This window comes from Epinephelus fuscoguttatus, linkage group LG9, assembly GCF_011397635.1.
Source record: "Epinephelus fuscoguttatus linkage group LG9, E.fuscoguttatus.final_Chr_v1".
Taxonomy (NCBI): domain Eukaryota; kingdom Metazoa; phylum Chordata; class Actinopteri; order Perciformes; family Serranidae; genus Epinephelus; species Epinephelus fuscoguttatus.
The window spans coordinates 609,518-635,995 of NC_064760.1; the positions used below are offsets into that span (position 1 = coordinate 609,518).

The 26,478-nt window shown below is 46.8% G+C and overlaps 1 protein-coding gene across 3 annotated transcripts in view; it reads left to right on the forward strand.

The window, feature by feature from the left end:
* glra1 (glycine receptor, alpha 1) overlaps positions 1–26,478 on the forward strand; it is a 169,526-nt gene that overhangs the window by 116,486 nt on the left and 26,562 nt on the right. For all 3 annotated transcript variants that reach the window (XM_049585226.1, XM_049585225.1, XM_049585227.1), the window contains 2 exons: positions 16,764–16,978; positions 23,691–23,837. In XM_049585226.1, the coding sequence (XP_049441183.1) occupies positions 16,764–16,978; positions 23,691–23,837 (362 nt within the window). The remainder of the gene's footprint in view (positions 1–16,763; positions 16,979–23,690; positions 23,838–26,478) is intronic.

Below are 26,478 nucleotides of genomic sequence, written 5' to 3' on the forward strand. Positions count from 1 at the left end.
CCCAGAGACACACCGAGACACACAGAGACACACAGACACACAGAGACACCAGGAGACACACAGAGACACCAGGAGACACACAGAGACACACAGAGACACCAGGAGACACACAGAGACACACAGAGACACACAGAGACACAGAGACACACAGAGACACCAGGAGACACACAGAGACACCAGGAGACACACAGAGACACACAGAGACACACAGAGACACACAGAGACACACAGAGACACACAGAGACACACAGAGACACACAGACACACAGAGACACACACAGACACAGAGACACAGAGACACACAGAGACACAGAGACACAGAGACACACAGAGACACACAGAGACACAGAGACACACAGAGACACCAGGAGACACACAGAGACACACAGAGACACACAGAGACACACAGAGACACACAGAGACACACAGAGACACACAGAGACACCAGGAGACACCAGGAGACACACGGAGACACACAGAGACACACAGAGACACCAGGAGACACACAGAGACACAGAGACACACAGAGACACACAGAGACACACAGAGACACAGAGACACACAGAGACACACAGAGACACAGAGACACACAGAGACACAGAGAGACACACAGAGACACAGGGACACACAGAGACACACAGAGACACAGAGACACACAGAGACACACAGAGACACCAGGAGACACACAGAGACACACAGAGACACAGAGACACACAGAGACACACAGAGACACCAGGAGACACACAGAGACACCAGGAGACACACAGAGACACACAGAGACACCAGGAGACACACAGAGACACCAGGAGACACACAGAGACACACAGAGACACCAGGAGACACACAGAGACACAGAGACACACAGAGACACACAGAGACACAGAGACACACAGAGACACCAGGAGACACACAGAGACACCAGGAGACACACAGAGACACACAGAGACACCAGGAGACACACAGAGACACACAGAGACACACAGAGACACAGAGACACACAGAGACACCAGGAGACACACAGAGACACCAGGAGACACACAGAGACACACAGAGACACACAGAGACACCAGGAGACACACAGAGACACACAGAGACACACAGAGACACACAGAGACACACAGAGACACAGAGACACACAGAGACACCAGGAGACACACAGAGACACAGAGACACACAGAGACACACAGAGACACACAGAGACACCAGGAGACACACAGAGACACACAGAGACACACAGAGACACACAGAGACACCAGGAGACACACAGAGACACACAGAGACACCAGGAGACACACAGAGACACACAGAGACACCAGGAGACACACAGAGACACACAGAGACACACAGAGACACCAGGAGACACACAGAGACACACAGAGACACACAGAGACACAGAGACACCAGGAGACACACAGAGACACACAGAGACACAGAGACACACAGAGACACCAGGAGACACACAGAGACACACAGAGACACCAGGAGACACACAGAGACACAGAGACACACAGAGACACCAGGAGACACACAGAGACACCAGGAGACACACAGAGACACACAGAGACACCAGGAGACACACAGAGACACACAGAGACACCAGGAGACACACAGAGACACACAGAGACACCAGGAGACACATAGAGACACACAGAGACACACAGAGACACAGAGACACACAGAGACACCAGGAGACACACAGAGACACAGAGACACACAGAGACACACAGAGACACACAGAGACACCAGGAGACACACAGAGACACCAGGAGACACACAGAGACACACAGAGACACCAGGAGACACACAGAGACACACAGAGACACCAGGAGACACACAGAGACACACAGAGACACACAGAGACACCAGGAGACACACAGAGACACACAGAGACACAGAGACACCAGGAGACACACAGAGACACACAGAGACACAGAGACACACAGAGACACCAGGAGACACACAGAGACACCAGGAGACACACAGAGACACACAGAGACACACAGAGACACCAGGAGACACACAGAGACACACAGAGACACACAGAGACACCAGGAGACACCAGGAGACACACGGAGACACACAGAGACACACAGAGACACCAGGAGACACACAGAGACACAGAGACACCAGGAGACACACAGAGACACACAGAGACACAGAGACACACAGAGACACACAGAGACACAGAGACACACAGAGACACAGAGAGACACACAGAGACACAGGGACACACAGAGACACACAGAGACACAGAGACACACAGAGACACACAGAGACACCAGGAGACACACAGAGACACACAGAGACACAGAGACACACAGAGACACCAGGAGACACACAGAGACACCAGGAGACACACAGAGACACACAGAGACACCAGGAGACACACAGAGACACCAGGAGACACACAGAGACACACAGAGACACCAGGAGACACACAGAGACACAGAGACACACAGAGACACAGAGACACACAGAGACACACAGAGACACAGAGACACACAGAGACACCAGGAGACACACAGAGACACCAGGAGACACACAGAGACACACAGAGACACCAGGAGACACACAGAGACACCAGGAGACACACAGAGACACACAGAGACACAGAGACACACAGAGACACACAGAGACACAGAGACACACAGAGACACCAGGAGACACACAGAGACACCAGGAGACACACAGAGACACACAGAGACACCAGGAGACACACAGAGACACACAGAGACACACAGAGACACCAGGAGACACACAGAGACACCAGGAGACACACAGAGACACACAGAGACACACAGAGACACCAGGAGACACACAGAGACACACAGAGACACCAGGAGACACACAGAGACACACAGAGACACACAGAGACACAGAGACACACAGAGACACCAGGAGACACACAGAGACACACAGAGACACCAGGAGACACACAGAGACACACAGAGACACCAGGAGACACACAGAGACACACAGAGACACACAGAGACACCAGGAGACACACAGAGACACACAGAGACACAGAGACACCAGGAGACACACAGAGACACACAGAGACACAGAGACACACAGAGACACCAGGAGACACACAGAGACACACAGAGACACACAGAGACACCAGGAGACACACAGAGACACAGAGACACAGAGACACCAGGAGACACACAGAGACACCAGGAGACACACAGAGACACACAGAGACACCAGGAGACACACAGAGACACACAGAGACACCAGGAGACACACAGAGACACACAGAGACACCAGGAGACACACAGAGACACACAGAGACACACAGAGACACAGAGACACACAGAGACACCAGGAGACACACAGAGACACAGAGACACACAGAGACACACAGAGACACACAGAGACACCAGGAGACACACAGAGACACCAGGAGACACACAGAGACACACAGAGACACACAGAGACACCAGGAGACACACAGAGACACACAGAGACACCAGGAGACACACAGAGACACACAGAGACACACAGAGACACCAGGAGACACACAGAGACACACAGAGACACAGAGACACCAGGAGACACACAGAGACACACAGAGACACAGAGACACACAGAGACACCAGGAGACACACAGAGACACCAGGAGACACACAGAGACACACAGAGACACACAGAGACACCAGGAGACACACAGAGACACAGAGACACACAGAGACACCAGGAGACACACAGAGACACCAGGAGACACACAGAGACACACAGAGACACACAGAGACACACAGAGACACACAGAGGCACACAGAGACACAGAGACACCAGGAGACACACAGAGACACACAGAGACACAGAGACACACAGAGACACCAGGAGACACACAGAGACACACAGAGACACACAGAGACACCAGGAGACACACAGAGACACACAGAGACACCAGGAGACACACAGAGACACACAGAGACACACAGAGACACCAGGAGACACACAGAGACACACAGAGACACAGAGACACCAGGAGACACACAGAGACACACAGAGACACAGAGACACACAGAGACACCAGGAGACACACAGAGACACACAGAGACACACAGAGACACCAGGAGACACACAGAGACACAGAGACACACAGAGACACCAGGAGACACACAGAGACACCAGGAGACACACAGAGACACACAGAGACACCAGGAGACACACAGAGACACACAGAGACACCAGGAGACACACAGAGACACACAGAGACACCAGGAGACACACAGAGACACACAGAGACACACAGAGACACAGAGACACACAGAGACACCAGGAGACACACAGAGACACAGAGACACACAGAGACACACAGAGACACCAGGAGACACACAGAGACACCAGGAGACACACAGAGACACACAGAGACACACAGAGACACCAGGAGACACACAGAGACACACAGAGACACCAGGAGACACACAGAGACACACAGAGACACACAGAGACACCAGGAGACACACAGAGACACACAGAGACACAGAGACACCAGGAGACACACAGAGACACACAGAGACACAGAGACACACAGAGACACCAGGAGACACACAGAGACACCAGGAGACACACAGAGACACACAGAGACACACAGAGACACCAGGAGACACACAGAGACACAGAGACACACAGAGACACCAGGAGACACACAGAGACACCAGGAGACACACAGAGACACACAGAGACACACAGAGACACCAGGAGACACACAGAGACACACAGAGACACCAGGAGACACACAGAGACACAGAGACACACAGAGACACCGGGAGACACACAGAGACAAAGAGACACACAGAGACACACAGAGACACCAGGAGACACACAGAGACACACAGAGACACAGAGACACACAGAGACACCAGGAGACACCAGGAGACACACAGAGACACACAGAGACACCAGGAGACACACAGAGACACACAGAGACACCAGGAGACACACAGAGACACAGAGACACACAGAGACACCAGGAGACACACAGAGACACACAGAGACACAGAGACACACAGAGACACCAGGAGACACACAGAGACACACAGAGACACACAGAGGCACACAGAGACACCAGGAGACACACAGAGACCCAGAGACACACAGAGACACCAGGAGACACACAGAGACACACAGAGGCACACAGAGACACCAGGAGACACACAGAGACACACAGAGACACCAGGAGACACACAGAGACACCAGGAGACACACAGAGACACACAGAGACACCAGGAGACACACAGAGACACACAGAGACACCAGGAGACACACAGAGACACACAGGAGACACACAGAGACACACAGAGACACACAGAGCTGCCCGTTGCCCGCTGCCCGCTGCCCGTTGCCTGCTGCCTGCTGCCCGTTGCCCGCTGCCCACTGCCCGCTGCCCGCTGCCCACTGCCCGCTGCCCGCTGCCCACTGCCCGCTGCCTGCTGCCTGCTGCCCGCTGCCCGCTGCCCGCTGCCCGTTGCCCGCTGCCTGCTGCCTGCTGCCCGCCCATGTGTGGTCACCCGTCCCGCTGCTGATGTGAACGTGGCTGCAGACTTGAGTCGACTGTCCTGCGTTAGCTGCACACGTCTGTGTGAACGTTACTGGCGAGACAGATGAGACAAGTGTTTGTCTGCAGCGGAAACAAAACATCTTTACCTCTTTTTCTCCTCCCCTTACATTTCCTTTATCTCTCCATCTCTCTCATTCCTCCTTCCGTCCATCTCTTCCTCGCATTTCTCAAATTCATTTCTATTTACTTCTTGTTTCCCTCTGGGCTTCACACTGTAAAAGGAAAGAGACAGAGAGGAGAGATGGAGTGGAGGAGATGAATTAAGTGAAGCAGGACTCAGGGCAGAGAGGAGGAGGAGGAGGAGGAGGAGGAGGAGGAGGTGGGGGGACGTTGTCTCTAACGAAGGGAGGATAAATCCAGAATCACATAAAGAGAATCAGGACGTTGTGACGTCTCTGCTGGAGCACTTCATGAGTCACAGGCTGAATTTCATTTTTATTTGCGTGTGTGAAATGGTGAAATAACAGAGGAGCTGCTCTGAAATGGAAGTGCATATTCCCCAAATCTTTTTTTTCTCCTCTCCTCCAATGTCAGGAAACTTTCAGAGTGACTCAGTGACGAGGAAAAACACTGCGAGCTGCAAAGTTAGCTTCAGCTGCAAACTCCAAAATAACTGTGGATTTATTCACATTTTATTTTCCATCATTCAGAGTTTTAATATTTCAACATCATCTGAAAAAAATGTGAAATCTGAAATAAAAGGGAAGATTTGTGTGCAGACGTAAGGAAGAGAATGAGTCGCATAATATAAAAGATTACATGAAATGACAGAAAGTGACATGAGTGGAGGAAAAAATAAAGGTGAGAAAATAAAAAAAGAATCAGAAAATTTTGAGGACAAAAGGACAAAATATAAATATTGATGAGAGGAAAGAAAAAACAGACGACAGAATAAAACAAGGGAAATTGAAAAGAGATGAAAATATAAAACGCATTTGGAGAATGGAGAGTAATGGAACAGAAGAGAAGAGGAGAAGAAGAGGAGTCAGTGCGAGCGGCAGAAAGAGAAAGAAGGAGCTAGGAGAATCTAACGGAGGAGACGGGGGAGGACGGGGGCGGCCGCCACACTCTGTTTCTCCCTCCAGGTCCTCCAAGTGTGTCTGAAAACCATCTGTCCGGTCCACAGTCCTGAAAACACAGGAACGTCTCAGCCTGAGTGGGCGGCCGTCTGAAATAGACTCAACAGCCACACAAACAGAGCTGCAGCAGGATCTGGATTTTAGCTCCGCTGCAGGCTCAAACACACCGAGGAACATCGTCTGTCTCATGACGACGGATCTGAAGACGACAAAGGCTGTAGAGAGACATGTTTCCTCTGTGCTGACGAGCAGAGAGATTTAATCTGACTCCAGTGCTTGTTAAACGAGCTTCATGTCGGGTTCAGACTAAATGACATGTTGACATGTTTGTCCATTCAGGCGGTCAGCTGATTACATTACATTATAAAATCTTTCCGTGACTTAACCGACTGACATGACAAACTACACGTTGGTCCATGACCAATCATCACTGGACGTCTTTTAAGATATGTGTGACGTCAGTAGATTATTCTTTATGTTTAGCCAACTCACACACGTGGTTACATTTAGCTAACACACACACGTTGTTACGTTTAGCCAACTCACACACATGGTTACGTTTAGCCAACTCACACACATGGTTACGTTTAGCTAACACACACACGTGCTTACATTTAGCCAACTCACACACGTGGTTACGTTTAGCTAACACACACACGTGCTTACATTTAGCTAACAGACACACGTGGTTACGTTTAGCCAACACACACACGTGATTACTTTTAGCCAACACACACATGTGGTTACGTTTAGCCAACACACACACGTGCTTAGATTTAGCTAACAGACACACGTGGTTACGTTTAGCCAACACACACACGTGCTTAGATTTAGCTAACAGACACACGTTGTTACGTTTAGCCAACTCACACACGTTGTTACGTTTAGCCAACAAACACATGTGGTTACGTTTAGCCAACGCACACATGTGGTTACGTTTAGCCGACACCATACAACGCTGCATCATGCTATAATCGGGCTGATATCAGGTATTTTTGTTACATTATCAGGTATATTACTGTTTTTTAAATGACAATTTTACAACAAATGAAATATGAGATATGAGGTGCAGTAAGAGTCAAAGCGTTTCTTCAGTTGAAACTGGAGGTTGAGTCTGGTTACGTCACACTGAGAGGCCTATTGGTGGGATTATAATATAATATCATACTTTTATTGTGAAATTTACCACTTTATTCTGAAAATCTCATATTTTTCCTTCATTAACACTCAGAAGACTCTGACGACCTCTCACTGCTTTGAGCCTCTGAATCATGTCTGACCCAACATCCAGTGAGCAGAACACTTTGAGTTACAGAAGGAAAACAATAATGTTTTCTTCCAGGGTTAAAAATATTATTCAAAATGTGTCAGTTATTATTTTTACAGTAGAAACAGTGACGCTGAATCAACTCTGATCAATAAACAACACAAACTTTCAAGGAAACGTCTCCCACCAAAATAAAGAATCAACGACAGGTCGTAATAAAATCCATAAAATCCATCTCCAAACATCGACACACTGGTCATAGTGTGTGTGTGTGTGTGTGTGTGTGTGTGTGTGTGTGTGCAGTGGGCTGATTAGTTCAGATTCAGAACCATCAGTCAAACAGAGGTTGACGTCTGCTGTCGCCGCTGAGGAGATGAACGATCCACCTCCAGACGGAGAGCCTTGACACGACTCAGCACTGCCGCTCACACACACACTCTGACACTCACATACAGTCACACACACACACACACACACACACACACACACACAGTCACACAGCAGAGACAATGCAGTTATAATCAATCAATCAATCAATCAATCAATTTTATTTATAAAGCCCAATATCACAAATCACAATTTGCCTCACAGGGCTTTACAGCATACGACATCCCTCTGTCCTTATGACCCTCACAGCTGATCAGGAAAAACTCCCCAAAAAACCCTTTAACGGGGAAAAAAAAACGGTAGAAACCTCAGGAAGAGCAACTGAGGAGGGATCCCTCTTCCAGGACGGACAGACGTGCAATAGATGTCGTACAGAACAGATCAGCATGATAAATTAACAGTAATCCACATGACACAGCTGCAATCCACAATCCACTGCTTTGTTTTATAAATACACGTGAAGTCACTGTGTCATCGTATAGGATTCCTTTTATGGTATTTCCTGTTTGAAACCAGCGACATCATCCTCCAGGGGAAAAACAAATCTACAACCAGCTGACAGACCTGAAGGCCAGGTCGACTCAGTGGACTCTGGATTTATATCTGTGCAGCGTCACCTGAGCTGGGTCCTGTTTTGTTCAGTCCCTGTCTTTTGTTTGTCAGTTTGGATGTTTGGTTGTTTTTTCCAAACTTTATTCACATTAACAAACAACTGCAACACATTTTTATGGAGATAAATTTGTCTCAGTATTGTGTGTGAGGAGATCAACAGTTGGTGTGTCAATTTGTCAGCTGTGAATATAAAACACAAACTTACAGTTCAAGAAAACATATTCAAATAATGTAAACTCAGAAACTAATCTGCAAATATACAAATACATTCAGTGTGCTCCTGTGAGCCAGGGGCGGAAATCCCGGGGGGACAGGGGGGACATGACTCCCCCCTTCAGTAAAGCTGTACCCCCCTAGAATCATTTGAGACACAATTAATAATTTTTGAACAATGCAGTAGTATTTATTGAAAGCACAATGTAAGCGGTGCTCATTATAATCACGCAATAATGTGCTATCTAAATCTTAAGATTTAGTCCCCCCCTCCCATTCCTAGTAGTGGTATATCCCACACTCTTTCCAGCGGGCGGGGCTGCTTGGCAGCAGCAGCGTGTGGCTGGACCCGCTGTCCACATCACGCATGGCAGGGTAAGATATTCACTCACACAGACACAGTTTAACTTACACAAGTTACAACACATCCCATTTACTGTTACAACAAACCCCAGGCCCAGACTGATGATATAAACTGTCTGCAGCATTTCTCCTGCATTGTTCAAAAGCCTACTCAATTACGAGTGCTGCTAACGGACGAGGAGTGGTCAGTACGAGCAACTATTACGCACGGTTGTGACGGAGCGTAGCTAATGGGTACCTGTCTGTAGGCTCTCCACCTGTCAGTGAGACAAACATGAAAGACATGCAGACAAGGAGCGGTCAATACGAGCAACTATTACGCACGGTTGTGAGGTGCGCAGCGGCAGATCTCACAGCACACTTACCAGTTTAATTGCAGGAAATGTTTAGTTTTAGTTTTAGTTTTAGTTTAGCATAGACATTCACTCTGCCTGTTGGAGAGATAAAGAGAAGATTAAAGCGTCAAATTGTGGTAAAAGATGCTGTATAAAAGACAGGCTACAACTTTTTTTTCTTGTCCCCCCCTGGAATTATTCTCTATAATTTTAGTGTTTATTGTCCCCCCCAACTATGAAATGGGATTTTCGCCCCTGCTGTGAGCTCTGTGCTAATATTAGCTGCTGTGAGCTCTGTGCTAACGTTAGCTGCTGTGAGCTCTGTGCTAATATTAGCTGCTGTGAGCTCTGTGCTAACGTTAGCTGCTGTGAGCTCTGTGCTAATATTAGCTGCTGTGAGCTCTGTGCTAACGTTAGCTGCTGTGAGCTCTGTGCTAATATTAGCTGCTGTGAGCTCTGTGATAATGTTAGCTGCTGTGAGCTCTGTGCTAACGTTAGCTGCTGTGAGCTCTGTGATAACGTTAGCTGCTGTGAGCTCTGTGCTAACGTTAGCTGCTGTGAGCTCTGTGATAATGTTAGCTGCTGTGAGCTCTGTGCTAACGTTAGCTGCTGTGAGTTCTGTGATAATGTTAGCTGCTGTGAGCTCTGTGCTAACATTAGCTGCTGTGAGCTCTGTGATAATGTTAGCTGCTGTGAGCTCTGTGCTAACGTTAGCTGCTGTGAGCTCTGTGATAATGTTAGCTGCTGTGAGCTCTGTGATAATGTTAGCTGCTGTGAGCTCTGTGCTAACGTTAGCTGCTGTGAGCTCTGTGCTAACGTTAGATGCTGTGAGCTCTGTGATAATGTTAGCTGCTGTGAGCTCTGTGATAATGTTAGCTGCTATGAGCTCTGTGCTAACGTTAGCTGCTGTGAGCTCTGTGATAATGTTAGCTGCTGTGAGCTCTGTGCTAACGTTAGCTGCTGTGAGCTCTGTGCTAACGTTAGATGCTGTGAGCTCTGTGCTAACGTTAACAGCCACAGACTGTGTGTGCTGCAGGCTGAGCTGCGAATAAGAGTTTGTTGTTTTGCAGCAACTTGTCCGTCAGCAGACACACACACACACACACACACACACACACACACACACGCATATGCACACACACACTCAGTGTCCTGGAGCAGAGTCCTGCTCATTTAGTCAGGATTTTAAGACCTCAGTTATTGACTTCGTGATTTTTTTTAATCATTCAAATTTGTCTGTGTGCCTAATGACACATTTTTCTGTGGTGTGAAAAAATCATGACACATATTTATTTTTGCTTTACCGAGACTTTAAGTTTTATTTCAGCAAAGCTGCTTCAGACTTAAAGATCTGATATTTAACATTTACACATTAAAATGTTTCAAAACCAGCACAACTATATTTTTTATTTTGCTGTGTTGTGTGTGTGCACATGATCCCACATGTTCCTACAAATGTTGCAGCGCGGACAGAGTTGTCATTTTAATCAAGGACATGGTCCGTGGTGTCATTTGGTCGCTGTCACCTGTCAGTGGCGTCATATCCTCTTTGTGCACACGCCAGGCTGTGGTCGTTTACACACATTTTTATGACACATTTTTTAAATGAAAATAAAAGTGTTTTTACCCAGCTGAAGGATTTTAGTCATCAGACGTCTGGATCTTAAATGATCAGAGAAACAAACTGAGTAAACATCAGTGGTGACTCTGCTCCAGCAGCTGCTGTGCTGCAGCATCAGAGAAACACAGAAACATCTGGTTTCCTGCTGTAAACGCTTTGTTTCTGAGAGGAAGAGACCTCAGAGGATAATTATGCTCCTGGTTAAAACCTGCTGAACAATGAAAGAATTCTAACCAGGAGAAACTGACAGCAGCTCTCTGCATGTGGTTATTTTTTGATTGAGACCCCTGGCAGTGAAAACTTAAATCAACACAGATATCTGTAGGTGAAGGACAGGAAGTCGTGGATCAGAGAGACTGAACAAACTGTAAATGTGCCGTTAAACCAAAACTACGAGCTAAAAGAGGCTGAAAGACTCCAGAGAGAATCTATGGACTCACTCTGACAGTAACAGGTTCATATCTCGTCTTTTTTTCCATCTCTTCAGTAGAAAACATGAATTCTTCAAGGACAATTTACCCCCGTCCGTCGCCCCTCTGCTCCCCCACTCCTCTTTCTGCCCCTCTCTCATCTCATCTCATCTCCGGCTTATTGCTCTCCAGCCAGGCTGCTCCTCTGTGACTGTGCCTCCGTACGTTAGTGTGTGTGTGTGTGTGTGTGTGTGTGTGTGTGTGGCTGAGCGTGCACACGCCTCGCTGCGTCCCAATCAAGCATTAAGGGGGAATTAAGGTGTCGTTTTTCCTCAGATTTATTAGCTGCAGTCTGCTGTGACTCCCTCTCTCCCACTGACTGTTGTCTTTTTATTTCTTTCCATCCCTCCATCCGACCCAACACACACACACACACACACGCAGAAAAAGCCCTGTTTGAAATACCAATTACGGTCTGTGCTGCATTGCAGGCGCTTTTGTTTTCAGGCTGCTGATATGTTTCTGTGTTTCGGTGCTCGAGGTGTTCACACACACACACACACACACACACACACACACACACACACACACACACCTTCAGGATGTTAAGCCCCGCCTCCCTGTTCAGCCCCACCCCTCAGCCTGGTGTTAATTAAACCTGATCTGAACCAAACTGAAGTTGAACCTGACTCAACTTCTGCTGCAGCACTACGTGATGTCATTAGACAAAGCGCTGAGTCGGCCAATCAGACATGCCCGCACACACACACAGAGACACACACACACATTGCTCTGTAACATGAGCGCTGCCGTACATTTCCACAGTGAGAAATCAAATGCCTGCTGCCCTGATCGTTTCCCAGAACACTTTGGATTCCCTGTTGCTAAAGTGTGCGAGGAGCAGAAACTTGTGTTGCCTTGGTCGGTGTCGCCAGAGGAGACGCTGTGTTACAACAGGCTGTGGTGAACGTGTGATCGTGCTCAGATGATAATATCAGCACATCATCAGTATCAGCTTTAAAATGAATCAGAACCAGCCAGCATGCTTTTTTTATATTTTGCACAGTGAATGAATATCACATATGTTTAAAATGATTCATGTCTGCATCATCACCATCACAGGCTGTGTGTATAATATGTGTTAATTCCACCACACAAGAGACTTGATGATAATCACTGACATAAGGAAAAATCCAATATGGTGTCTCTCTAGTTCAGACACAAAAACCTTTTGGTCAGAAAATCATCATGTTTAGACTTTTAATATTTGGCTCTGGCAGCACAGTCTCAGACATGTCTTGTTAAAAACCAGCCGCTTCTCACGGCCTCACCTCGGCAGGAAACACAGCAACACACATACACACAGACACACACACACACACACACACACACACACACACACACACACACACACACACACAAATTGGCTGGCAACCATTCTGCAGATCCCAGAGAGACACCAGTGTGTGCAGTATTAAATACAGCGCGCGCACACACACACACACACAGACTGCACGGAGAGATAGGGGGTCCGGCTGAATAATTTCAATCTTCTTATCAGATGGAAAATATGGACAGCACTTAAAAGCTCTGAAGTGTATCACAGCCATAAATCAAGTCCAACCCCATCGACTCTCCTCCTCCTCCTCCTCCTCCTCCTCCTGCTGCTGCTGCTGTTATTTTCTCCTTCCCTCTTTCTCCTCTCATATCTTCCTCTCCTCCTCATCCCTCTCTCCTCTCGCTCTGACATCACATCTCCTCCTCCTCTCCTCCTCCTCCCAGTCTGTTAGGGTTAACTAATTGATGAGGCTGCCTTCCATTGATCTCCTTTGATTAAATGGACGGTCGGCCATCTTGCTCTCTGGCTCTGTGGTGGTTTATTACGAGGCGCGGCGCTCTCATTACATTACAGAGAGAGAAGCAGGGACATTTGTTACTGCTGCTACTGTACTGCAATGTAAATAAGACCACTGCAGTGTGTTAATCTAATTATCTCTGCCGCACACTTCCTTTACACTCACACACACAGTAACACTGTGTGTGTGAGTGTGTGTGTGTGTTTGTGTTTTGTAGACCGGAGCATGTTCACAGTATTTTCTCTCAATATGAATATGTACATGTGTAAAGTCCCAGTCCCGCCCTCAGGCTCTGAGTGGCAGCTCATGTGCAGACAAACCAAAAGAAAAGGAGTTTAATGCAAACACCAGACTGAGGTATACATTTAACCCTGTGCTTCTGTAGTAACACAGGAGTAGAGAGATTAGGAGAAGACGTGGACTCTTAGTGTCTCTGCTCCTCTTTCACAGCAAGGCACTGCGAGCGTAAACATCCACTGTTACTTTCCCTTCACAGCCACACAAGGACTAACGCTGCTGCTGGCAGCTGCACATCAGCAGACTTCACTCTGCATCAACACAGTCTGCTCAGCACACAAGAAACCTATATGTTCAAACTATAGAGTTCAGGTCGATGCGTTTGAGGCCAGCATCCTCTGAAACAGAAAAACCAACACGACGCTCGTATGAGAGACTTTTGGAGGAGTCTGATAAACAACCTGTTTGTATGTCGAGGACTCGTTAACCTGATGAAGCTTCTTCTATGAGTGGAGAAATCTCGACCAAAAATGTTTGTATTGATCTGTTTTTGTGAAGAGCACATCAGAGAGAGGGACTGATGTCAGGACGTCGGCCCACAGCTGCTCCCTGTGAGCTGCTGTTTTCAAAATGGCTGCTCTTCAGTTGTTGACACGGTGTAAACAAGTAACTTGTTGAGTCTGAAGGTTCGTCCATGACCAAGATCAGATCCTGAGGTTCAGACTGAGGCAAAGAAAACACTAAAGGAACATGTCCAGTTAAACACTCAGGTGTTTCACTCTTTGTAGAGTTTCCAACTTTTAATAAACATTTAAAGGATGTTGAATGTTTAAAGCTTCAAAAACAACATGATGTCAGAGCTGACTATGATACTGGTGCAGCCATGATGGCCATGTTTGTTTGTTTGTTTGTTTGTTTCTTAACAACATCCATGATCTTTTTCTAAACATCAGTAAGGAGTTTTGTTACCATCAACATCGTCTGTGTGAAGATACAACACAGAGAGCTGCAGCAGGAGTCGTTGTAGTAACAGCAGGGCGTGATGAGATCTGGTTGTACGAGTAGGGTCAGTGATTTAGGAAAGGCTCCTGTGGGTCATATCAGAGAGGAGGAACAAAGGACCTATGAGCTGTGTCTTCAGTCTGACTGGATGTAGACTGTGGTGATAAACCTGTCATCACACAGTTTGTTTCTTCCTTCGGCTGTCTGCGTGTAACCAGCTCCAAATGCTTTTTACAACTGGAAACAACAACCTCCAAACAACAACGTACACACTGAAGTCTTGATAATGATGTGGATCATGTACACGGCCTGGCTCTTTGTTCTCTCACTGAACTGTAAAGATCTAAAACCAATGAACCACCTTCTGAACGCAGCTTAGAAAAGTCCAGACTGCATCTCACACAACTCTGATGATGTTGATCTGATCTCTGACACCTGGAGTTGATTCGTCTCATATTTTAACTTTGACAGCTCCAATGAGACTAAAGCCAAACCTTGCTCAGTGTCACGTGGCGGTGTTGTACGGGCGTAGTGCTTTTATTTTGAAAACAGACAATGCATGTAACAGGCTGAAGTTGACACGGCGTCCCAGAACGTCAACAACCAACACACCCAGGGTTCAAGTTCACCCTGACACTATTTTGGAAGAGCACTATGGCTGCACCCTGGGGTTAGCCCCGCCCAGAACAACTGTGATTGGTTTAAAGAAACGCAAACAAGCTGCAGAATGTTTTTCCTGTGTAGCAGGCGTCACCGTCACCATCCTCAGGTCCACATGCTCCTCTGAAGCCCTCCTCAAACACTCTGCAACAGACAGTTAACGTGTGAAACCACCTGCTGTGTTTGTTTCTGAGTATTTACACTGTTTGGTTTTATTTCAGACTCCGTAAAGCCGCAGACTTTGTGTCGCTCTGATTTTACGCTCCTGATTTACACATTGGCTCAGAGCCAGAGGAAAGATGACATTTTGTCTCCGAGCTGTCAACTTTGTCTTCAGTCCCTCTATTTTTCCCTCCGCCGCTTATCCTTCTTTTTACTGCCAGTCCAACGACTTCTCCTTCTCTAATCCCTCCTTCTCGACTCCTTCCTCCTTCTCTCCTCGTCTCTCTGGATCTGTCTCCTAACGTATCCTTCCTTCTTGCCTCCTTGTTTCCTCGTCTCCCTAAATCTCCTCTTCTCAATGCACCCCTCCATCTGGTCCCTCCCACACGTCTTTCCGGGGGACACGGTGGTGTCAGTGTTCAGATAATGTGCCCGTTCAGATGGAGATAATAGTGAATTGAGAAACGCTCCTCGCTGCTAATGAAAGTGCGGCGCCTTGGGGAAACTGATGAAAGAACATTTTGCTTTTAACTCCAGTTTAAACATGGAGCAGCATTATTATTTATATTTCCTGGAATCAGCCTCTTGTTCTTGATGTGCGGCACATTCACACGTCCGTGCTGAAAAACAGGACACCCACTGAGAGCAAATGATTGGCTCCATGAATACAGAGCGAGTCAGGAGTGTTTGAAGCATCAGGAGCCGTCTCATTACAGAGTAATAACCTCTGTGGAGGGTCCGACTCGCTCTCTGCCTTTAAAATCACAATAGACTTTAACAAAACATAACAGGAGGCATTTACTGTTGCTGTGAACTCTGATTGCTTCAAAGTTTGTCAGAAATAAATCTCAGAACTGATACTGAAGTCACAGTTTGTGCTTTGTTCTGCTTTATTTTATGAATCAGCATCTTTATCTTTAATATGTATCTTCCACCAACATCTTCCTCTCTGTAAACTCACTCCTCCTCCTCCTCCTCCTCCTCCTCCAGGTAAGTTCACCTGTATCGAAGCTCGTTTCCACCTGGAGCGTCAGATGGGCTACTACCTGATCCAGATGTACATCCCGTCGCTGCTCATTGTCATCCTGTCCTGGGTTTCCTTCTGGATCAACATGGACGCCGCGCCCGCCCGGGTGGGTCTGGGCATCACCACCGTGCTGACCATGACCACACAGAGCTCTGGCTCCAGAGCCTCCCTGCCCAAGGTGAGCACAAATCAAACACACCTATATGAATCTGTATAACGTAAAAAGTTTGATTGTTTAAAGTCAGAAATTAGTGTGGAAACGGAGCTTCAGTTTGTTTCATCAGCGGCAGGGTCGGAGCACGGGTTGCTAACGTTAGTCCTGTGTGTCAGCCACAGACTGCTCATAAAGGTGGACGACATGACAGCTCCCCAAGAGTGAATCTGAGCCATCGCCCCCTGGTGGCTGGCTGCAGTATGGGTCATAAACTCCGCCCCCTCCACGTTAGCAGTTGGGACATGGGTCAAACTAAAAACTCAAAGAATACATCAAATAATTTTTTTTTTTTAAGACTCTGCCTCTGAATGATGTCACCACAGAGAGATGGCAGCAGCATATCTCAGTTTTACCTCTGCACAGTGGGAGGAAGCAGAGACGCGTGAAAATGTTCCTCAAACAAACTAATGTTTCCACACAGACAGTTTGTGAACTCTGAAAACAAGGTGTTCCTCTGGTGTCTCGAGCAGAGCGCTCTGCACTCGCTAAGTGTCCTCTGACCCAGGAGGAGAACAGGAACTAGACAACACTGGTGAATCCCAGGAATCAATAACAAAATCAGAACAAATCATGGATATAAAGAAAAATAAGACAAAATGTATTTCCTGTATGAGACTCAATATTACATATACAGCACACGTGTGTGTATTCAGATCCCAGTTTATCAGGACACACACACAGTTAGTGACGCCTCAGGTCAAATACAGAAGGTCAACTTTATTTATTTTACAAACGACATCATGAGTCACAGTAAAAAGAATGAACGTATGAAACAACACAAGTACATGATGAAGTTTGAAGACGGCTGATGTTTCCTCATTTTTCTTCACAACATTAAAAATTTCAAATGAACAAATGCAGCGAGGGAACAGAGGAATAAAAAAGATGAAGAGACAGAGAGCTTCAGTTTCTGCTGAAAAATTAATGTTCATAACAAGAAGAGAAGAAATACAGACATTAATGGAACATATGAGGGAGAGATGGAGAGAGGGAAAGGGGTGGAGAAGATTCAAACAGATGGAGGGATGAGAGAGAGACATATAGAGGAGGAGAGGAATAAAAGAGAGAGAGAGATGAACAGAGGAAATTGAAGGAAACAAAGATGAGAAAAATAAGTTTTAGAAAGCGAATAAGTATTTTCCTGTGAGGGATTTTCAGATTAAAGGGGAGAAAAAAATAACGGTCTGACTTTGCGTGAGCCAGTAGGATTGTATAATTATGTCCAGGGAAGCTGTAATCCCCAACACACACACACACACACACACACACACACACACTGTTTGTTGACATTAGGTGCTTCATGCGCTCTAAAAATTGAACAAGTGAACCGTGATTCCTCTGCAGTTCAGCTGTCACAATAATGATCACACAACACAGCTGAGCTTAGGTGGGCTCACACACACACACACACACACACACACACACACGTACATCTAAGTGTGTGTTTCTACTATCAATCTCACACACACACACACACACACCTAAACTCACGGCTCCTCTGACGTGCCACAGAAGAGAGCTGCCATCTCAGGCGAGGCAGGAGAGGAGATGAGGAAAGGAGGCGAGGCGGGAGAGAAGAGGAGGAAAGGAGGCGAGGCAGGAGAGGAGATGAGGAAAGGAGGCGAGGCAGGAGAGGAGATGAGGAAAGGAGGCGAGGCAGGAGAGGAGATGAGGAAAGGAAAGGAGGCGAAGCAGGAGAGGAGATGAGGAAAGGAGGCGAGGCGGGAGAGAAGAGGAGGAAAGGAGGCGAGGCAGGAGAGGAGATGAGGAAAGGAGGCGAGGCGGGAGAGGAGATGAGGAAAGGAGGCGAGGCGGGAGAGAAGAGGAGGAAAGGAGGCGAGGCAGGAGAGGAGATGAGGAAAGGAGGCGAGGCAGGAGAGGAGATGAGGAAAGGAGGCAAGGCAGGAGAATGATTTAGCAGAGCAGATGATGTCATGATTTCAGCCCAGTCACAGAACAGAACAAACGTTGGTGTTTTCTTCAGACCACAGATTTGCTTGTTTGTTTGTTTGTTTGTTTGTTTGTTTGTTATGAAGGAAATATTTATATTAAAGCTTCAGGTTTGATCAGCTGCTGTGGCTCATGTGTGGTGATGTCACAGTGAGGGTCACGTTATAGAGTAAACTGTGTGTGTGTGTGTGTGTGTGTGTGTGTGTGTGTGTGTGTGTGTGTGTGTGTGTGTGTGTGTGTGTGTGTGTGTGTGTGTGTGTGTGTGCGCGTGTGTGTGTGTGTGTGCAGGCTGGAGACACAGAGACGTCTCTCTCGCTGAGAAACAACAGCTGTTTGTTGGTAACAGTTCATACACAATAACAGTCCAGAACAGTCAGCTGATGTCGTACCTGGTGGTTTGTGTAGCAGACAGTTGTGGAGAGACCTGACGTCCAGTTTGAGCTGTGTTCATTTTGTTTATGAAAACAACTTGATTTAATGTGTTTGTCAACGCGACGACGTCACTGTAGGAACACTGACATGTATGAAACATGCAGGTGTAACATAGTGTTGAGGAGAAGTGAACTCATCATTACAGTTAGCAGCTGCTGTTGGTGGTTCGTCTACAGTTATATTTACATAGTGTAAAAATAAAGATTTCATTCATCAGTCACAAGTTTGGATTATTTAAGAAGAAAAGGTGTCGCAGGTTGTTTTAGGAAGAACCTGTTTAACTGAGTCGTCCCGCTCAGGTCAGTCCTCTCGTACCTGGACTGACGGTCAGCAGTCAGACTGATGGAGCTCAGATCCAGAACCAGAGCCGATGGTCCTGAACTCTCCGTCAGTGACTGAGCTTCATGTCTGACCTGTGAACAGGTGGTAACATTTACATTACATTTCTAGATTAGATTCCAGATTCTAGTTTGAAGTGTATTTTCACCGTAGCTTCAGTGAACCAAACAAAGTTTGTCCCTGTGGCTCTGCTGTAGTTTGACATCATCTCTCAAAGCTTCTGTGCTGCTGACTGATCTGGCGTCTGCAGAGACATACAAAGCCAACGTTACATTTCCTTCTGCTGCACGTTTGAGATTAAACGTCTTCTGTCATTCACATCTCGACACAGCGACGTCATTAAGACACAAACTGACAGCAGGAAGTAAAGTGATTAGAGACATCATTTGTTCTCCCTCCACCTGCGTCATTCACTCCACTTAGTGGTTTACTTTCCCAGAATGCATTTCAGCCTTTCAGACAGTGATGTATTTGGTGTGCTCAGGTTTTCCATTTTAATTTGTCTCTTTAAAGTGCTTCATGGAAATGCCTTTTTTCTGAATCTGCTTTAGATCCAGAAACACTGAGTTCATTCAATAATGCGTCCAAACACCTTCAAAATAAAAGACTGAAGTGAACTATCTCAAGTGTTACTCAGCAGCAGTGGTGTTGTTGGACCTGAGCGTCCAAATGTTTTATCAACAGATGTAAATATATAAGCTGTATGACATAAGAACAGACCTAATCATTGTTTAAAAAGCCTCTGATCTAATAATCAGCATTAAAGCCCTCCAAGATAAAATGATGTCACTGATCACAGACACAAGTTTTTGGTTCTCTGAGTCGTTCAAACAGCATTTAATGTGCTCACGTGTGAGAGACAGAGCGAGCGCTACTTTAATGTTGCAGCTGGTGAAAGTGAATCAGAATCAGAGTTCATCTGAAATGCTTCATATATCTCTGTAGACACTGCTGGTAGTTTAATCTATAGCCACACATTTCATCCCAACTCGTCACACGTCAACTCTTTGTCCCTGGACTTTAATGGCTACATGTTATGTGCAAGGTGTTCCTGCTTCTGCTGCTGACAGGACACCACTACCAATACCAGGACGCCACCTAAAGCACGTGGTCAGGTTTAGACATAAACATCATGCTTGTCTCAGCATTCATACAGGAAGTGAACACCAGGTGAGAGTCCCAACCCCCCCACCCCCCAACCCGCCCTTAACTTAGTTGTTGTCCCGCCATGTTTCTCCTTGACGTTGTTTCATGGCGACTGACTGCGTGTCACACGGATGTGAAAGGACGGCTTATTTCATTGGTGTCTGACGCCGGAAGTCACTGAGCAAACAGCAGTATTATGAGACTGGGTCGATCACACCGTCTAACGCCATCATCACTGACAAAGCATCAATATTAGACAACTTCAGAATAAGAACAGGCCGATCATTTATGAGTTGATTATACTTTTAATTAATAATCAAAGTTTTCAAAGGAACTCAATCAGACAAATAAATGTAGTGCAGTAAAAAGAGATGTAGAGGAGTCGGAGGATGATGGGAGTTCTCTGTTTCTCCTCAATATTAATTACTGACAACTACAAATATTCTTAACACCACAATTCATAAATCACGTGGAAACAGTTTGACGGGTAAATATGACGACAGAGTGCATTAAAGTTTCCCAGGGCACAGATCCTAGAGACGCCCGGAAAAATCTAAAACATGCCGTTTGAGAAAAGGAATCAGCTTCACACCTGATCCCTGAACACCTCTCGACGTGAGAATCCTCTGACTGTTCTTCTTCTACTCCTCTTTCCTCGCCCACTCCCCGTCTCTGCCTGGATGACCATGAAACCAAGTGAACCAGTTGAGGGTTTCGGCCTCAGCGGCTCTCAGCAGCTCTGAGGGAGAATCAGTCGGCCGTTCCAAAGATAAATGTGCATCAGACTGGGCGCAAACGAGCATGAATCACAACAAGGCAGAGCGGCGACGATAAGCTGTGTGTGTTTGTGAAAGTGATCTAAAGTCAGAGTTTAATTGGTTTTTAAACGGCTGATTGTGGGTTTCCTCTGTGTGTGTGTGTGTGTGTGTGTGTGTGAGACAGATCGGGGATCACCCTCTCAGCCTGTAACTGTGTGTGAACGTGAAGTGCTGTTATGACAGAACGGACCGAATGGATTTGAATAATGGCACTCGACAGGCAGATAACAATCGGACAAAGATCCAAGCAGACGTCATTTAGTCCTCATTATCAGGACGCTCCTCCTTATCAGGACGCTCGTCATTATCAGGACGCTCCTCACCTTGTCCTGTTTCACACGGAGCTCTGTGCGTGTAGAAGCTGCTGACAGTCCATGATTCAATGTGCTGATTCTGTCGATGTGTTGTAGCTGTCTGTTCAGACCACTGTTACATACACGGCATCATAGCGCTGTATCTAGACCACTGGTCCCCAACCTGAAGGTCATGGCCCCAATTAGGGACCATCAGAGCTTCACCAGGGCTCACGAGGCCTTCTTGATTTTAGACAAAAACACAGAAGACCTAGATCATTAAATTATTTCTGATCTAAACATGTCATTAATGTCTGTGTTGGACCAACCTGGTCTCACTTCAAAGTCGTTAAAGACCGGCACTTGGTCAGTGACTTCCGGCGTCAGATACCGATGATTAAAGTCGTCCTTTGAGGTCGGCGTGATCTTCAAACAATAACGTGTCCAGTGGCATCGAGGGGAAACGCAGCCAGACAACAACGTAACTTGTCAAGGTGGTGAGGTATCGAGGTGTTCAAGGGTCGAGGTGTCGAGGAGGTGAGGTGTCGAGGAGGTGAGGTGGTGAGTTGGTGAGGTGGTGAGGTGGTGAGCTGGTGAGCTGGTGAGGTTGTGATGTGTCGAGGAGGTGAGTTGGTGAGGTGGTGAGGTGGTGAGTTGGTGAGCTGGTGAGCTGGTGAGGTTGTGGGGTGTCGAGGAGGTGAGGTGTGGAGGAGGTGAGGTGTGGAGGTGGTGAGGTGGTGAGGTGGTGAGCTGGTGAGGTTGTGAGGTGTCGAGGAGGTGAGGTGTGGAGGTGGTGAGTTGGTGAGGTGGTGAGTTGGTGAGGTGTCGAGGAGGTGAGGTGGTTAGGTGTCGAGGAGGTGAGGTGGTGAGTTGGTGAGGTGGTGAGTTGGTGAGGTTGTGAGGTGGTGAGCTGGTGAGGTTGTGATGTGTCGAGGAGGTGAGTTGGTGAGGTGGTGAGGTGGTGAGGTGGTGAGCTGGTGAGCTGGTGAGGTTGTGAGGTGTCGAGGAGGTGAGGTGTGGAGGAGATGAGGTGTGGAGGTGGTGAGGTGGTGAGTTGGTGAGGTGGTGAGGTGGTGAGCTGGTGAGGTTGTGAGGTGTCGAGGAGGTGAGGTGTGGAGGTGGTGAGTTGGTGAGGTGGTGAGGTGGTGAGCTGGTGAGGTTGTGAGGTGTCGAGGAGGTGAGGTGTGGAGGTGGTGAGTTGGTGAGGTGGTGAGTTGGTGAGGTGTCGAGGAGGTGAGGTGTGGAGGTTCAGGAGCTCTCCAGCTGAAGAGTTTTAATTATTAGAGTGATTTAATTCTCGTCTCTCTGTCTCAGTAACTCAGAGCAGGATTAACCCTCTCTGACCAATCACAGCTCTGCTTCACAGCTCTGCTTCAAAATTTGCAAAACATAATTTCCAGGGCCACGCCCACCACACAGGAAACACCGTCTAACTCCTGTACACCATACCTGACGATCAGGAGAAAGCTCATGTCCTTCAGAGTCCTGCCAGCACCTAATGTGCAGAGGGTTGAGAGACAGTTCATCACTTTAGGATTTGACTTTCCTTAAAACAGGGAACTGAGTATGTTACTGAGGACAGTCTGTGGCTGCGACAGGAAACTTTATTTCATCATTACTTGAGCTGATTTTTGTTCATCATGGAGTCCTGATGATGTCACTCTAACACCTTGCCCCCCCACCCCCCCCACCCCGCAGGTGTCCTACGTAAAAGCCATCGATATCTGGATGGCCGTATGTCTGCTGTTTGTGTTCTCGGCCCTGCTGGAGTACGCTGCCGTCAACTTCATCGCCCGCCAACACAAGGAGCTGCTGCGCTTCAGACGGAGGCGACGACACATGAAGGTGAGTCCTCGTCACACCTCTCATACAGTCCAACATCCACATCTCTCATAAATCAGTCTAGAGTTTTGTGTTCGGAGCGTCAGAGGAGAGATCAGCTGAACTGAAGAGTTATAACCAGATGTTCGCCACGTGACGAAGGTGACTCTGACACCTGCGTTTGGTGTGTAGAATAATTCGTGAGTTCGGAGTTTGACAGAGATAAATACAGCTGGAATGATTTTTGAATCCAACTCTTGAGTTCTGCTGATCCTCAGTCCTCCATGTTCTGTTCTTTACGTTCTGACCTTCAGCTGTTTGAAACACGTCAGAGAGAAGGACACAGAGGAAAGGAAGTAAGGAGACAAGGAGTAACAGACGAGCTCTGTTTTCCAACACACTCAGCTGAGTCCAGGCTTGTTGTCTCCAACCAATTACAGGAGAAACTAATAGTTTACAACCTTCACTTTTTATCTGTGTAAACACAAAGAATCCAGCCGTTTGGATAAATTCCCTGCTCCCCGCCGTCCTCGGGCGTTTGTATGGAGCTCATCAGCGAGCAGAAACACGGAGCATCAATGTTTCATGGGCGGAGCATTGAGCATGATTAACAGCTGAGCCGCAGAGCAAACAGAGACGAGGCTCATAATGGATTCACCATGTAGAAACAAAGAAACTTTCCCCGCGGCTCTGAAACTTTTATTTGTGGAGATGCATCATTTACAGGAACCAGCAAAGAGAGCATTACACTGGTTTTTAGTTGTGTCTGAATCCTGATTTTTACATCATTGCGCTGCGTCTCTGAGTTTTGTTTTATTTCTGACATGATGATATCATATAAAATAACCGACCCAGACGCCAGGAGAAATGTTGTCAAACCACTGATACGTTACATCTCGAAGTTTCATACATGTCAACGTTTCTACAGTGACGTAGTGTCTGAGCTGACGGTGTCATCAGGAGGTGGAAGAGATGGTGGATGGAGAGACGCCTGCTGAGCTGCAGACACTGTTCAACACCAACTAACTACTAACCTGGTTGTGATTTAGTGACTCATCAGTGTGTTTCCAGTAGTGTTTTAGTCTCCAAATGTGTGTGTTGTGTAGCGACTCGTCGGGTCATAGAGAGTGATCGTTTTTTACAGAGACATCACTTCCTGTCCAGCAGGACCTGTGTCCCTGAGACTGCGTATTTTAATCCAAAACATTAAACTTTTCTGACCATAAACAAGTGGTTTTAGTGTCTAAACAGAACCACAAAGTTTTAATGTTTGTTACATAATTATGTACAAATGAACCTGTGGTTTACAGATACCAAATATTTTGTCTCTTCATAAATTGAGATTTTATCGTTTAAACTACATTTTAGTTTTGTCTTTTTCATTAGTAATATTACACTTTGATATGGTCACAGTCAGTGTGTGATGACATCACTGCATCTCGTCTTCAACGTGGAAAAAAAATCCCATTGGGTCTAAATGTGACCACATGTTAACGACTGCATCATTAAACATAAAGTCTCAACGTATCCTAAATATAAAGTACCTGTGGTTTGCAGAACTGTACTATGCCAACATTAATTCTGTGTTGGGTTGCAGATCCTGTACCACATCAGCAGATTCACTGTTTTTATAGAGATATCAATGTTCAGTTTCCAGGGGTTTTTTAACCGTTTAAGGACTTCCTGTCCACGGTGGCGTATAAGTTGGTGCTGACTTTCATTCTTGACTTTGAATACCAGATCATGTGATGTGATTTAAGCTCCTGATCAGCTGCTAAATGAACCTCACTGTGAGACTGTTTCTCCACCTCTGTCTCCGAGGACAAGAATGAAACACAGTTAACCCTCGACAGGAAGTCCTTAAAAGACACACACACACAAATATAAAATATAATATTTATTATGAAGTGTATTATTATGAATAATAATCCTCTGGTGAGATGCAGATGAAGCAGAGCTGATGATCTGTTGGTTTATTAAACTAATCTGGATATTTTTAGTAAAAAGCAGTGCGTCACTTTTTCTCTGCTCTAATGTTTTTTACCTGTCTCTGCTTCCTTTGGTCCGTTTGTTGTCTCTGAAGCATTTAATCAATCTGTGTGTGTGTGTGTGTGTGTGTGTGTGCGTGTGTGTGTGTGTGTCCGAGGCGGCCGTATTGAATAAGGAGTAAAGCTGTCGGCCTGCGGGGAATATTGAAGTGCTGCTTGATTGTCAAACTGGTGGTTTGGCTGTTTGTGTGGGTGGAGGGCAAGAAAACACAAACAGCCACGAGACACACAACCATACAGTCCTGTGTGTGTGTGTGTATGTGTGTGTGTGTGTGTGTGTGTGCGATGTAGAGATTGCGTCCATACAGCCGGTGAACATGCTCGAGTGCTTTCACGAGTGCTGTTGTGTGTTTCAGAGTTGTAGGGCATGTGTTCGTGCTGCCGTGACTCCAGCTGCTGATTGAGTCTGACACGTTTCAGTGTGTGTGAGCATGTTCCTGTGTTCCTGTATTTATGAGGACCTCATGTCCTCACAATGCTGGTGAGAGGACATGGGTCCTGTGAAGTGAGGACACTTTGAAAGTAAAAGTCCAGTTCAGGGTGAGACTGTTTTAGTTTGAGGTGAAGGATGGAGGCGGGATCGTTTGGACCAAAGGTCATCTTTTCCTCGTGGACAT